The sequence below is a fragment of the Centruroides vittatus genome, unplaced genomic scaffold, assembly GCF_030686945.1.
Source record: "Centruroides vittatus isolate TY-2023 unplaced genomic scaffold, ASM3068694v2 contig_459, whole genome shotgun sequence".
Lineage (NCBI taxonomy): Eukaryota > Metazoa > Arthropoda > Arachnida > Scorpiones > Buthidae > Centruroides > Centruroides vittatus.
In genome coordinates, this window is record NW_027122255.1 from 1194955 (window position 1) to 1210913 (window position 15959).

The 15959-nt window shown below is 32.4% G+C and overlaps 3 protein-coding genes across 3 annotated transcripts in view; 1 reads left to right on the top strand and 2 right to left on the bottom strand.

The window, feature by feature from the left end:
- Positions 1 to 6719: 6719 nt before the first annotated feature.
- On the bottom strand, positions 6720 to 8706 carry LOC136977478 (uncharacterized). The gene is made up of 2 exons (XM_067272973.1): positions 7522 to 8706; positions 6720 to 7397 (listed from the first exon to the last, which is right to left on the bottom strand). Exons 1-2 carry the CDS (start codon positions 8704 to 8706, stop codon positions 6720 to 6722), a joined length of 1863 nt encoding a protein of 620 aa, XP_067129074.1.
- A 112-nt stretch (positions 8707 to 8818) lies between these two features.
- Positions 8819 to 10600, top strand: LOC136977479 (uncharacterized). The gene has a single exon (XM_067272974.1). The coding sequence runs from the start codon at positions 8819 to 8821 to the stop codon at positions 10598 to 10600; it is 1782 nt and encodes a 593-aa protein (XP_067129075.1).
- An 896-nt stretch (positions 10601 to 11496) lies between these two features.
- Positions 11497 to 15959, bottom strand: part of ScsbetaG (Succinyl-coenzyme A synthetase beta subunit, GDP-forming) — a 51644-nt gene continuing 47181 nt past the window's right edge. Inside the window, exons 8-11 of the mRNA XM_067272929.1 lie at positions 13475 to 13636; positions 13262 to 13404; positions 12082 to 12202; positions 11497 to 12018 (exon numbers count right to left, since the gene is read on the bottom strand). Coding sequence (XP_067129030.1) covers positions 11906 to 12018; positions 12082 to 12202; positions 13262 to 13404; positions 13475 to 13636 — 539 coding nt within the window. The 3' untranslated portion in view covers positions 11497 to 11905. The remainder of the gene's footprint in view (positions 12019 to 12081; positions 12203 to 13261; positions 13405 to 13474; positions 13637 to 15959) is intronic.

Here is a 15959-nt window from a genome sequence, read left to right on the forward strand (position 1 = left end):
AAAGAATGAAGAGTGATAGCTCAGCATTTCTCAAACTTTTTGCTGATAAGACCCAATATATATGTTTGTAAGAGTTCTGTGACTCAAATATTTATAATATAAAATTTTTAAAAACCTGGTAGGAGTCATTGTATATCATATCCAAACAAAAACATCTGATATGTAAAAAAGTGTGACAATTTAGTTGATAGTCAAAATTTTTCTTAGCAGTTTTGTTTGATAAAGATAAACATGGTGCTTTGAAATGATACACACAAGATTTTTACCTGTATTATTATTTTCTACATTTCACTTCAAAGTGCCAAGCTTATATTTACCAAAGAAAAACTCTTGAGAAAAAATTTGATTATCATGTAAATTGTCACAAGTTTTTACTTGGCACAATTTTTTTACATCTCAGATGTTTTTGTTGGATATGAATTGTTTGTTTTTGTCTTGAAAGCTGATAAGTTTTCCTAATTCCTCTTTTCTGCAAGTTATATGTTGTTGTGGATTATATGCAGGAAATTATGGTAAACAGCTAAAATTTTAACTTAAAGTCAAAAATTTTCTTTAAAATCTTTGTTTATATTTACAGAATTTGCAGACAGTAAAATCCTCACAACACATTCAATTTTTTAAAACTCATCCTGTGGTTTAATAATTGCTGTTTTCTACAACTGGGCTTTGGATCCAAACCCTTTGTGTGTCATTAAAATTTGATATTTTGTTAAACTTTTTTGTCAATATTGCAATGACATTGTTATATTACAGTTTTTAGAATCTCTCTCAGAACTATCAGATTTGCATGGCTGACTTTAAAAAATAATTGGATTCCCTACCAATTGCAAAGTTGTCATTGCCTGCTAGATACATAATCTTTTTAAAACTCAGCCCTATGGTCACTAAGAGAACTTTTTACTAAATCCATTATGTTTTTCACCAGGTCCACAATGATGCAGCTGGATGATGAGGGACAGCACCTGACATACTTGGACAAGACCATCTTTCAAAAAATTCCTGGGTTTTTTGACCCATCTGATTTCAATCCTGGTTTCCAAAGCAGTGGGCTGCTACCCTACACTCAGCCATCCAGCCATCACATGTACATAAAGAATGGTCACCTGTACAAGCTCCCTTATTTTATAAAGAATAGCTTAAATGTAAATAATTTCATTCTGGACTTTGGTTAGTTTTGGCAGGAAATTTTTGCACCTCCAAACTGCAGATAGCATGTTCACTCAACACACATCTCAACTATATGCATATTTAGGGTGTTCAAAAATTAGATAGATAAACTTAGAGGAAATAATTATAAGCAATTTTTACCATATAAACAGGGTCAATGATGTTTACATATTTCATATATCTTGGCTGAACAATGCACAATATTTAGTAAGGGATCTAGAAGTTTTATAAAGTTCAAGAGCCCTATTTAGTAACTCAGTACCCTTATCAGTATTCAACAAACAATCTGCTCCTATCATTAAGTAAATAGACTGGTCCCGGCTATCTGCATTTTTACAGCTTGGACAAGATTCGTGAAATGAACCGTACAAGATACAGATCGAAGTTAACAGCAATTAGGATGCTTTTGCATCTCTAGTGTTTTGCTCAGAAACTTTAAAGTTCCTATCTAAATTCCCTGTAAATATTAAATGAAATTGTCCGAGTAATTGTCAATAGGCTATGCAAATTGACAATTTATTTGCAGTAGAAACAGGAAGGTTGCTATCATTTCACTAATTATGGAGTGTTTCAGTTGGTCTGAGCTTGTTTATATGCATTTCTGTTATTGTAATGCTAATGGAACAGTAGAGAAGCACAATGAATTGCCAACAATTTCTTAACCAAAAGGTGTCCTTGACATTTTCTTTACCTTGATCTACTGTAAATTGTTAGAAAATAATTCATTCATATAGATAGCAGAAAATGCTGGACATCCTCAGACAATTTGCACAAAAAGTATTACAATGTCTTGAAAATGATACATCTATTAACACCAGGATAATTTTTAATGATCTACATGTTAATTAAGCCTAATATGGAATGTCAAGTACAAGAATAATTTTTATCCATGTCATCTCATTTGTCTGCATGTAATGTTTGCATGCAGACAAACATACTGTACAAGCACTTCATCCTGCAGATTATCCTGCAAGAATTGAATTTTTTCATTGGTTTCTTCACCAAAGCAAATAATAAACAGAATTTCCTAGAACTCCTTTGCTCGAGAGGGGATAATATTCTGGGTGGTTTTTCTGATTGGCCCTACTTCTGTTTCTCAGCTGCATACAGTTACTTGTGTTATTTTTCTTAAGGACATTGTACCAGAACTACTTGGAAATGTTCCTCTAGATTTTGGAAAGAGAAGTGCTTTCAACTTGGTGGTACACTGGCTCACAAGCATTTTAACCACAATTTAGACAATGGATTGGAAGGGTTCACCTTCTGATCCATTGTCTAAACTGCCAAGTCTCCAGATTTGTCACCAATAGGTTTTTTCCCCGTGGAACCATATAAAACTTTTCTGTATGACACACTTTGGATATTTTAGCATATTGAACGTAATCATTCTTTTATGACATACCACTTACTTCTGCACACACAATATGGTTGGAAGAAATGTCACATCAACAGAAATGATTCAAGAATTGCATATTTTTGAACTTGTACAAGTTTGTCATGTATTACTGTTGGCTGTGTTAAAATGTAAATGGTTTTAACTTTGAACAGTATTTTTAAGCAACTGTAAGGTACTATATTTATATTTTCTTTGTAATTTCTGTAAATTGTGGTTTATTTAATACAGATAAAATTATTTTTATATGATGTCTTTGTTTTTTCCAGTTTTATATAATATCTTAACATTTTTTGTGAATCTAGTTTGAGTTAATCATTCTACTGCATTTAGTTTTTGGGTTGCAATTTGAAAAAATTTTAAACCTATAAATTCTCTGTTGCTGTCTGTCCATCCTTCTTTCCTTAATCTTGAGAACAGAGTTAGATAGATGAAACACAAGACCAGATATAGAAACCTTAGGGTCAGGAGGCCCCAATTACGAACTTCCGAAGAAAACCGGAAGACATTATTTCAATTCAAAAATTTTCCTTAAAGGAAAAGTATGATGTGTACTGTACAGGGGCAAGCCACTACTAATTTGAGATGGATTTTAAATTAAATTAAATTAAATACATTAAAAATTGCAGCCCACCATTGTGATGATGTCACAATAAATAATTGCTCATTCTGTTTATAAAGCGAAAATTACTTATAATTACTTCTTCCACAAACCTTTAAGTTTGCTACATTATTGTTATTTTACAGGGTGCTCAAAAATTATGAATTGTAAGTGCTCCTTCAATCAGTACTAATACAGAAATATATTAAAAACCTTTGAACTTAGATTATACAAAATTTAATGAAATAAATTCTATCATTCTATTTTTTGTGGAATTTAGTAGACCTAAAAGTAATTAACTGTTTTCTTTAGTCATTTAATTACTGGAGTATTGAAATTGATTTAGTTCAATAAATCTTTATGTAATGTCATTTAAATATACTTTTGGATATTTTTGAAATAAAATCATTTGAGTTTCTTGTTACAAAACCAAGATTTGGATATGAGTTATCAATCGCTGTCAAAAAGTTCCAAACATTAAAAATCAAAAAGGTTGTATTTGAATAAAAACAGAGCCAAAAAGTGATCATTTGGCAAATCTTGATAACAGAACTTTTTAATGAATATTAATTTACAACCACATCACATTAATTTCAAAGATTTCTGGAAATTATTTTCTTATTAATATTTGAAGGTGTTTTAAAGAAATTTTAACTCGAGGCTGTAGAATATTCAATCTAGTAAAAAATTGCAAGTATGGTTAAAATTGGTATTTGTCATGCATTAATTCTAGATTTAATTGTAATCTGAATCCTAACTTAAACTCTTATCGGCAAGTTAATTCTTAAATTAACTTGCGATAAAAGAGCATAGGCTATTTGAATTCTTTGTAAAACAAGGATGTATTTCTTATGCTTATTTTCAATAGCTTAAAATCGTGTGTATGTATACATGTATCAAATGCTTACAGTTTTGTGGTGTTAAAAGTGTAGACACTGTTATATTAAGTCACCTGGGTATTTTTTTTCTAATACATTTTCATGCTATGCAATTAATTTAATTACACTAATTTTGAGACAAAAGTGTTGTAATTTAATCACTGAAATGCCTTATGTACTAAACTGAAACTGCAAGCTTAGTTTGTGCATAACAATCTGTGCAGACATGCCATGATGCATTTGGAGAACTTGTAACCAAGCTCTCCAATTCAATTTGAGGATTTCATAATCCAAATGTTGCAATGTTGACAAATAAAACCATTATAGTTCAGTAGATCTATCTGGAGTTGGAACTAGACAAAGTCCAGATGGTGGCGAGAAGAACGTCCAACCATTAAAAACACGTGGAAAATTCTGTGATCTTTACGAAGAGAATACATCAGCTTACTCCCACATAGAATAATTGATTAAACTACAATTATTCTAACCAGTGACGTGCTGTGACATTTGATGATAGAGAAGCTGTGTTTCTGTAAGAAGCTGACTTCCAGAGGCAATCAGTTAATTGTGCCAGTGATGGCCTAGGGTCCATTTGTACATATGTGGTGGCGGAAGAGACGTACCTGACAAAAAAGAAACACAAAATAAACATATACTATGTACAAAATAGTTTGCTTTAGGACAACCAGCTGTTCGGACATCCTGGGCGTCGATGTGGTTCTTTGATGGTCGATCGAAGGTGGCCCTGGGACAGTGGCGTTGACAAGTCTAGGGCACGGGGAGACTTCCTTCGTTGGCATCGGGGACACGGTCTAAGTCCGAAGTGGCATGGGTTACAGGTTGGCACGATATAAACAAGAATTTTTTTTTTGGTGCGTTGACACACGGCATTTTGGTTATTCGGAACATTAACCGAGTGCCAGGTGTCCTCGATTGTCAGGGATTATATCAATCTCTGTTCCTTCTTTTGTCCATTTGATTGGTCATTTTCCCTCAGTCACGCTTCCCAAGTGCTTGGTCTCTGGTTACTAAACATAACGAGACTCTTACCTGGAGCGGGAGAAGTCAAAATCGAAGATGAATTCAATCCACCGATCATAGGACGACTTCCTACCGCAATTTATGGTTTCTGCCTGGCAGTTTGATATAAACAATGGGTGTCTGACTACAAACGACTTTTACCTATGTTTTTTTAAACTAATAAATTTTTCTCTAAATTAACTGTTTTTTCGCGTCTTTCGTGACAGGTCAGACCTGTCCAGAACCTCACATTTCCATAAAAATTTTAAACAAATACTGGAAATAAATACATAAATTGTTTATTTTTGTCTAGTTCTAAAATACAAATTGATATGATGCAAACAATGATAAAAAATTAAAAAAACAAGTTTTTCTAAAAACTAACTCTATTCGGCGATTTTTTCCGCCAAGTCGTTAATTACTTTATCACAAAAGTCGCTGGTCGTCGACTCCATCAACGTCGTATTTAAAAGCCCTTTTTCTATCGAAAGCAATGCTAGCGACGACAGTTTGATATAAACAATGGATGTCCGACTACAAACGACTTTTACCTATGTTTTTTAAAACTAATAAATTTTTTTCTAAATTAACCGTTTTTTGTGTCTTTTGTGATGAGCAGACCTGTCCGGAACCTCACATGTTACCGTAAATATTAATGATATTAAATCATATAATTCTTTTAGTACGTCTCTGTTCGGATTGACGTTAATTATAATATGTTTTATGTTTAAGAATTACTTGTCAATATACTCCGGACACGAATATAAATATTGCGATTCACTACGTAATTTAGATAAATCAAAACATTTCCCATAAAATTTACTTAAAGAATTAAAACATGCTTGGAAAAATTTTTTTTCGTAATATTAAAATTATTAACATCTAAAAGTGATAAAAAGTCTGAAGATTTTGTCTGAAAATCTGTCAATATAATTACAGTATAATTAAAAGAAAACTATAATTAAATATAACTTTGCAAAAAAACTTACATAAAAATAACATTAAGATTTGAAAAGTAAAGAGTATTCAAACAATTCACTTAGAGAGCTCCCTACGCAGTGGCTAAGGCAGTGTTTTCAACCTTTTTCATTGAATGGCACCCGATTGAAAAATAAAAATCGCGGCACCCTTGACCAGCGGCGGATCTAGAATCTGAAAATGGGGGCTTTAATGGGGAACAGATGAATCTTTTGAGAAAACAAATATTATGCGCAATGCTAGGGTGGAGTCCGGGGAGAGAGTCCCCTCCCCAAGAAAAATTTTAAAAATTGACAGTTTTAAGTAGCATTTTAATGCAAAAATAGTGTTTCTACGTGTTCAAAATCAAAATATAAGTCCATTGAATTTAAAAAAAAAACTATTAAAAAACAAAAACCGTAATGTTTCCAGCAATAAAAACTATTTAATAATAACGTTTTCGACTGTTTTAAACAGCCATCATCAGTTACAACGAACTTAAACAAAAAAGAATGCAGAAAAAAATAGAACACAAGCAATACAAATATTTAAAATTCAAAAATAATTCCAAAGTAAAAAATGCCGACGTATATTAGAAACTAATAAAACTGCGCATGCGCTAAATATCGTAGTAAGAATAAAAATAAAAACAAAATAACAAAAATACTTCCGCAAAAATATTTCTATTACAAGAAAAGAAACGTTATGCATTTCGGTAAAACGACTTCCATGCCGTGGATAAAGCATCTGCATCCCTATGGTTAATGCAACCCGTGTTAACGTGGGCTTTGTATATTTCCAGCTTTTCTAGATGTTTCAGCATTTGTTTGTTGGTCGTGGCCCTGATAATAGATGCTTTGTCCCAATGAACGTCGACATCTTGATGCTTAGCGAAAGCTGCTAGCACAGTAGAATCTAAGCTCTTATTGATGGAGTATCTATGCTCCTTAAGCCTCTGCTTTAAATGTCTCATAGTTGCACCAACGTATACCAGATCTGTGTTAAATCGGCGATCTTTTAAAGGTATAGAATATACCCCCGTCTTAAAACTCTGGTTTTCTTTCTTCTTGTCGTTTCTTAATAATCGATATACTGTAGGATTACGCCGATATAACACCTTCATGTTGTTATTTCTGGCTACTTTCTTAATCATCGTGTGCAAGAATGGAAAATAATTGAGAATCACTTTTCTTCCTTGATTCATAGGAGGAAGCTGCCGATTTTTTGCCTTCCGAAATTTGTCGATAAGCCCATCAATCTCCTTACTCCGATATCCGTGTTGTAATGCTGTAGTGCGGATGTAATCTAACTCCTTGTAGGTGTCAATAACACTGGTGCAATGTGTGTGAGCACGTTTGATCCAGGCGTGAAAAGCTGCATACTTAAAATTCATAGGATCGAAAGAATTTTTTTGGTATAATAATGGGCTGATAGCTGGGTTTTCTATAAATGTCCGTCCATATTTGACCCTCCTTGCATGTGATTGAAAGATCAAGGAAATTTACATTAGAAGCACTTTCTTGGTCCAGCGCTAAAGTCAAACCATACGGGTTTTTGTTGATTTCTTGAAGGAACTGCAGAGCGCTACTATTATTTTTCCAAAGGATGAAAACATCATCAACATATCTTGCATATAAAATGATTTGGTGTTGAAAGAAGGGTATGACTTTGTTTTCCAAGCGACGTAAAACAAGCTCACATAAAATAGAGGACATAGGGCTCCCCATAGGTACCCCTCTTTCTTGCAAATATGTTTCATCTTCAAATTCGAAAAACGATGTGTAACATATTAAATTTGCAAGCTCCAAAATGCTGGAATGGTATTTCGTTGCATTATCTATATTAGCAAAAAGAAAGTCTCTCAGTTCACAAAAACACGGCGGCAGTCTTATAGACGGAAACAAGGACTTAAAATCCATCACTGTCATATATTCCTTATCCTTGAGTGTAATGTTGTTGAGTTTTTCCACCAGTTGCACTGCGTTTTGTATAGCATAGGGGTATTCTTGAATCTTTGGCCGGATAAACTTGACAAGCTGCTTCTCAATGGCAAATGTAGGGGATCCGCACTTCTCTATTACAGGGCGTATTTGGTAACCAGGCTTGTGCGTTTTACCAAAAGCGAAAATTCTAGGCGTTTTTGGAGCCTGTAAAACTGAATTATGCATACGTAAAATACGAGCCAACGGGGTTAAAGAGAATTTCTTGACTCTTTGCTGCAGCGATTCCATATATTTGTTGGGAGCATGTTGACATTCGGTGGTTCTGATGTATTCATGTAATTTATGGTTATACGAGTCACGTTTTGTAAGGACAACACCTTTAGATTTATCTGCTTTAATAAGTACTATATCATTCATTTGTAGCCATTGTCTTGACATTTCAATGCAGCTGTGGAAACGTCTTGCTTCTAAGTTAGACTTTCTTTCATTTGCGGAGCTAAACCTTGCTTTCCATCTGATGTAATCTTGCCCAGTAGTATTCATATCCTTGATAATTAATTCAATATTTGGAACAATATCCTCAGGCCTTGGTACAGTAGTAGGAGCATAGAGAGGGCCATATTTTAGAGCTTCAAAAAGACACTTTGGAGGAGTGATGTTATCCCAAGCTGTTACAAATGTATTATTTATCAAACGAGGTTTGACGTTCTGCCCACGTAGTAACCATTTAAGTTTTTTATATAACATCACTCCTCCAAAGTGTCTTTTTGAAGCTCTAAAATATGGCCCTCTCTATGCTCCTACTACTGTACCAAGGCCTGAGGATATTGTTCCAAATATTGAATTAATTATCAAGGATATGAATACTACTGGGCAAGATTACATCAGATGGAAAGCAAGGTTTAGCTCCGCAAATGAAAGAAAGTCTAACTTAGAAGCAAGACGTTTCCACAGCTGCATTGAAATGTCAAGACAATGGCTACAAATGAATGATATAGTACTTATTAAAGCAGATAAATCTAAAGGTGTTGTCCTTACAAAACGTGACTCGTATAACCATAAATTACATGAATACATCAGAACCACCGAATGTCAACATGCTCCCAACAAATATATGGAATCGCTGCAGCAAAGAGTCAAGAAATTCTCTTTAACCCCGTTGGCTCGTATTTTACGTATGCATAATTCAGTTTTACAGGCTCCAAAAACGCCTAGAATTTTCGCTTTTGGTAAAACGCACAAGCCTGGTTACCAAATACGCCCTGTAATAGAGAAGTGCGGATCCCCTACATTTGCCATTGAGAAGCAGCTTGTCAAGTTTATCCGGCCAAAGATTCAAGAATACCCCTATGCTATACAAAACGCAGTGCAACTGGTGGAAAAACTCAACAACATTACACTCAAGGATAAGGAATATATGACAGTGATGGATTTTAAGTCCTTGTTTCCGTCTATAAGACTGCCGCCGTGTTTTTGTGAACTGAGAGACTTTCTTTTTGCTAATATAGATAATGCAACGAAATACCATTCCAGCATTTTGGAGCTTGCAAATTTAATATGTTACACATCGTTTTTCGAATTTGAAGATGAAACATATTTGCAAGAAAGAGGGGTACCTATGGGGAGCCCTATGTCCTCTATTTTATGTGAGCTTGTTTTACGTCGCTTGGAAAACAAAGTCATACCCTTCTTTCAACACCAAATCATTTTATATGCAAGATATGTTGATGATGTTTTCATCCTTTGGAAAAATAATAGTAGCGCTCTGCAGTTCCTTCAAGAAATCAACAAAAACCCGTATGGTTTGACTTTAGCGCTGGACCAAGAAAGTGCTTCTAATGTAAATTTCCTTGATCTTTCAATCACATGCAAGGAGGGTCAAATATGGACGGACGTTTATAGAAAACCCAGCTATCAGCCCATTATTATACCAAAAAATTCTTTCGATCCTATGAATTTTAAGTATGCAGCTTTTCACGCCTGGATCAAACGTGCTCACACACATTGCACCAGTGTTATTGACACCTACAAGGAGTTAGATTACATCCGCACTACAGCATTACAACACGGATATCGGAGTAAGGAGATTGATGGGCTTATCGACAAATTTCGGAAGGCAAAAAATCGGCAGCTTCCTCCTATGAATCAAGGAAGAAAAGTGATTCTCAATTATTTTCCATTCTTGCACACGATGATTAAGAAAGTAGCCAGAAATAACAACATGAAGGTGTTATATCGGCGTAATCCTACAGTATATCGATTATTAAGAAACGACAAGAAGAAAGAAAACCAGAGTTTTAAGACGGGGGTATATTCTATACCTTTAAAAGATCGCCGATTTAACACAGATCTGGTATACGTTGGTGCAACTATGAGACATTTAAAGCAGAGGCTTAAGGAGCATAGATACTCCATCAATAAGAGCTTAGATTCTACTGTGCTAGCAGCTTTCGCTAAGCATCAAGATGTCGACGTTCATTGGGACAAAGCATCTATTATCAGGGCCACGACCAACAAACAAATGCTGAAACATCTAGAAAAGCTGGAAATATACAAAGCCCACGTTAACACGGGTTGCATTAACCATAGGGATGCAGATGCTTTATCCACGGCATGGAAGTCGTTTTACCGAAATGCATAACGTTTCTTTTCTTGTAATAGAAATATTTTTGCGGAAGTATTTTTGTTATTTGTTTTTATTTTTATTCTTACTACGATATTTAGCGCATGCGCAGTTTTGTTAGTTTCTAATATACGACGGCATTTTTTACTTTGGAATTATTTTTGAATTTTAAATATTTGTATTGCTTGTGTTCTATTTTTTTCTGCATTCTTTTTTGTTTAAGTTCGTTGTAACTGATGATGGCTGTTTAAAACAGTCGAAAACGTTATTATTAAATAGTTTTTATTGCTGGAAACATTACGGTTTTTGTTTTTTAATAGTTTATCTTTCCAGTACTAGTTTAATTATTCCATTGAATTTTGTCAAAATACTGACAATGAGTTATCTTGAACTACACTTAAGTAAATTTCCAAGAAAATGCCTAAAGATCTTAAACTTTGCGACACCTTTATCGTGGCACTGTGGCACCCTGGTTGAAAAACACTGGGCTAAGAGATAGAATCGTTGGAAGTGTTACATGTGTGTAGCTTCCACCAGCTAAACCGAGTGAGGATGGTGCTCTGTAAAGCGCATGCGCCAATGCCCTCTGGCTGCTTTACACCACTCAGTTATTCTCGCCGTGGAAGCTGTCTCGTAAGCGCTTCCATTCCGCCACTGATATTCGAATATGCAATAACAATCTTTTCGTTTTTTTTCACATGTAGTATAGAAATTTGTAATAAGATACATGATGCAGTTATAATAAAATATTAATTTTAATTAATTCAAAGTATGTTAAAATATGAAAATTTATATTTTAGAAACTACAAGGGAAGGTCATTGGAAGGTGGAAGCGGCACTTCCACCGATGGCACGCCACTGATTCTAACTAATTTTTCAACAACTATCACATCATCAAGATGAAATAAGTAAACTTTTTAAAGTACGAAATATCTTTATTTTAAAAGTACAGATTTTAAACAGTAAATATTTTTATATTTGTAACAACTATTTCAAAAACTAATATTTGGCATGTATAAATTCAATATAAAATTTTTTCTATTAATCTATATAAGTATTCTTTCATCATTGTAAATAATGATAATATTATGGACTAGGTAATACACCACTTTCGTCTTGGCAAAAGACGAGTCCCTAGACATCTTGGCACAAAAAATTTTGCAGTGCCAGGCGTACGTGTTAGTCATTTTATTATAAAATATATAATTTCTCAATTGTTGTTATAAAACAATCGATGCCAAAATGGCCGACAAAATTCTAGTCTGTCATTCAAGTCGGTACAAATCTTTCTCCCGACCATTCTATTGCTACAAACCGTTAAAATTAGATTTTCAGGCTGGCCACGGCCTTCCTCGCAGCATCGTCCAGGTCGAGGGCAGTCGTGATAGACAGTCCACTCTCTGCCAGTATTTTCTTTGCTTCGTCCACGTTAGTACCTGATTAAAATAATTTTATAAAATACCTTCAATTTTAAATATTATAACAATTATATTGCATACCTTCCAATCTTACAACTAGAGGCACTTGTAATTGCATGGTTTTGCAAGCATTTTTAATACCATTTGCAATAATGGCACAATTGACTATACCTCCAAATATATTTACGAGGATTGCTTTTACCTGAAATAAAAAAGAAAAACTAATGACCATATTATATTTGATTGCAGTGCAAAATAAATGCTCAAATGCTTACATAAAACTTAATTTGTTAGAATTAACCAGGAATAAACAATTAGCTAATTGTAGAAAGCTGTTATTCTCAAAATGTGCAAAGTTTTTAAAATAATTATTACTATTTTGTTTACAAGAACTTGAACTGCAAGAGCTTAATAATAGAGATTACTTTTAACAATGCATAACAGTGATGAAAATTTTATGTAGAAATGTATGAGAAAAAAGACAAAATTTTTCTTCCATCAAATGAATTTGAATTGATTTAAGCTAATGTAGCCTATTTTTTTGAGGAAGAATCTACACTTTTTATCTTAAAACAGATGATCTAATATAAAAGAAAATTTTGAGATTTTGCTAATAATGCCTTTATAATTTTGTTATAGATTAACACCATAAAACTCTCGTGTCACAATAATTGCTTCTGACCTTGTACTGGTGATAAGTTGTTCAGACTGTAATTTTACTAGAAGACTAATCAAAAATGAACTTCCACTTATAAATATAAAGCACATATATTCTGTATGAAATAAGTTTTCTAATTTCATTTAATTGACAGTTCAAGAAAGAATAAAAATTATATAAATTTTTATACTTAATCATTTTCATTTGGTAGTTGTCCAAAATTTTAAGTCAATCTCTTGATTAATTTTTTTCTGTTTGTACTCCCTGCCATAAACAGAAGATTAACAAATGATGATCTTTTTCCATTCATTTAGCACATTTTAGAAAATCAAAATAATTTTCCAAACTAATTATTATTTTTCATGTTCTATAATATATATAACCATTCATTACACAGGAGAGAAAATATTTTAACATATATGACATATTTTCTCCTAAATTTATTTATATGCAGCCAGGATAGGTTCCATGACAGAAACACTGACATTATTCATTTTTATTACTTTGACTATTCTACATTTGGATTAGAACAGTTTGTGTTTCAACCATTATGATAAAGTTGTAGATGAAATTATAAAATGTAAATAAAAATAATTATTTTACTTTTGAATCACTGGTGAGAATTTTAAATGCTTGATAAACCTGCTCTTCCTTCACTCCGCCTCCAACGTCCAAAAAATTGGCAGGACTTCCTCCATAAAGATGTATGATATCCATGGTTGCCATTGCCAAGCCTGCACCATTTACTAAAAACAGGAAAACTTATAAATATGCAATTTAAGAGATGCTAATAGAATGTAAAAATTCAATTTCTACCCAAACAGGCAATGTTTCCATCCATTCCTATATAGTTTAATTGATACTTTGCAGCTTCCACCTCACGTGGATCGCTCTCTGTGTTGTCACCATTGGCAAAGATCTCCTTCTGTCGAAATTCGGCATTATCGTCAAAGTTTATTTTTGCATCAAAACAGACAACTGAAATTTATAATATTTGTTAACAGAGATTTTCTTTTTTTTAATCTAAATATAGATCTGCACTTAAATACAGCAATGTAAAAAAACTATTTTATGAAAAAATAAATTACTATAACTATATAATTTCAAAATTTTTAAGCTTTCAATCTTTTCTAGTGGTATTTTTATAAATAACATATCTATATTTGGAAACATTACATTAAAATTTGGAATGCTATAGAATCAGTTAACTGTCAAATGAGTTGTAATAAATCCCAAATTCTAATTGGTACACAAGAGTATTTATCCACAAAAAGTACATATTATGTATATTATATTTATACAACACTGTTCCCTAAATTAGAAACTAATGCAAAAGACTATGTAATCTGGTTGTAGTAATCCTACTACATGTTATCTGTTGATTAATCTAGATCAATGGTGCATGACCAATTGACATTAATGCAAAACCAATGAGCCAGTATTGAATGTACAATAATATTGTTATGTGTATAAATGAAAAGTGTTAAAGATCTGCATTTTTTAAAATTTATAATAATATTTATTTATTTTATAAGAAACAATTGGCATTTTAAAATAATTTTTGAAATTTTGTGGCATTTCTATGACTAGGTTGTAGTATAACAGCTGAGAATCACTGTACTATGAATAATTTACATTTTCCAAATTTCATTCCAAAACGAAGAATGCTGAATAAATTGTGTGTGTAAACTTGATTTATATAAATCAGTTATATTAAGAATCATATTGTTGCTGACTTTAAAAACGGTGATTTAGTGATATTTGAAAGAACAATTTAACCCAAAAACAAATCTTGATAAGGTTTACCTTAAAATTTCCAATTAACTTCTCGAATTATAAATTAAGCATCTATGAATAATGTATAATTCAATATATGTTATGATAAAAATGTCTAAGCAAACAGTATAAACAAACAAAATGACAATATCATAAAAGTTGCTAGTATAATTATAAAGTGTAAGTTAATAATTTATTGTAATAATCCAATTTTCTCCATTATTATTACAAATCAATTTCATTAAAAATATGCATTATTATAACAGCAGATTTTATACAGAATGTAATAATATATTCAATATACAGTAAATAAAAACTGGTTTAAAAGAATGCCTATTTACTGTATGTAATCTTCCATAAGCCATATAGCTCAACTGTTTGGTATATAAAACAGTTGATCTACATGGTTAAATATATATATTATATATTACTACCATCACCATGAAATTTGCATCCTGCTTTTATAATTGTACAGATAATCAATATAATTTAAACTGCTTTTTTCAGAATAATAATAATAATGCAGCAGGTTGTTGTTTTGCAAGCATGCCACATCACTCACAGATTCCTCAACCTCGATCAACAATAAGAAAATGAGGGCTTGGTTTTCACTAACCTGCCGAAATTACTGGTCAAACTGTGAGAAACAGACTTATAATAAAAAAAACTAAAGGACTTTTAGGCTATAAGCCCATCATCAGGAGTCAAGAAAAATGATTAGTTAGTATTTAGCTAAAAGCATTTGAGTTTTGTAAAAAGTCTTTGATTCAAGAAAATTAATTTGAATGAGATTTTTATTTCAGGAATTTTGATAATAAACATGCAAATCAAAATATTAGAATATTTTTAACTTTATTGTCAGCTAATAGCTTACAGAGGCTATTTACATATAGAACATTTAACCTACTCCTTGGTATTCCCTGTCATATCTCAGGCGGCGACCTAATGACTTTGACCTGTGGACCCAAGATATATCATTTCAGCAACAGAACATTTTTGAAACTAGATGTTGCTAGTTGTTATAATCTTTATATTAAAACTAACTTCCAAAATAGATATATTAATAAATGTATAAACAAAAAAAAATTATATTTTGTTTGTGCAAAATAAAACAAATTTTAGATGATACAATAGCCACGATTATTTTTTTCAAAAACGTGTAATTTTTGTTAGGCTTAACATCGACAAAAATTTAACATGACATAACAGGCAATGGAGAAAAATTTCAACATGGGATAGGTTAACCAAATAATGATTTAATGGAGTTTAAAATGCAATATAAGTAGTAGTCGTTTGGGCAGCTCTAATCACAAAATTCTCATAGGATAACATGTATGGGTGGCACTAATCACAAAAATTTTAAATCTCGTACGATAACATGTATGGGTGGCACTAATCACAAAATTTTCTCGTACGATAACATGTATGGGTGGCACTAATCACAAAATTTTCTCGTACGATAACATGTATGGGTGGCACTAATCACAAAATTTTTGAGTAAATACATTTATAAGTTAGTTGATAA

What these genes read in the sequence shown, in the direction of transcription:
- LOC136977478 (XM_067272973.1), bottom strand. Translation starts at nt 8,706, where the DNA reads ATGTTATATAAAAAACTTAAATGGTTACTACGTGGGCAGAACGTCAAA. An exon ending in ACCAAGAAAGTGCTTCTAAT is followed by an intron (nt 7,398 to 7,521) that starts GTAAATTTCCTT and finishes ATGAATTTTAAG; the next exon opens with TATGCAGCTTTTCACGCCTG.
- LOC136977479 (XM_067272974.1), top strand. Translation starts at nt 8,819, where the DNA reads ATGAATACTACTGGGCAAGATTACATCAGATGGAAAGCAAGGTTTAGC.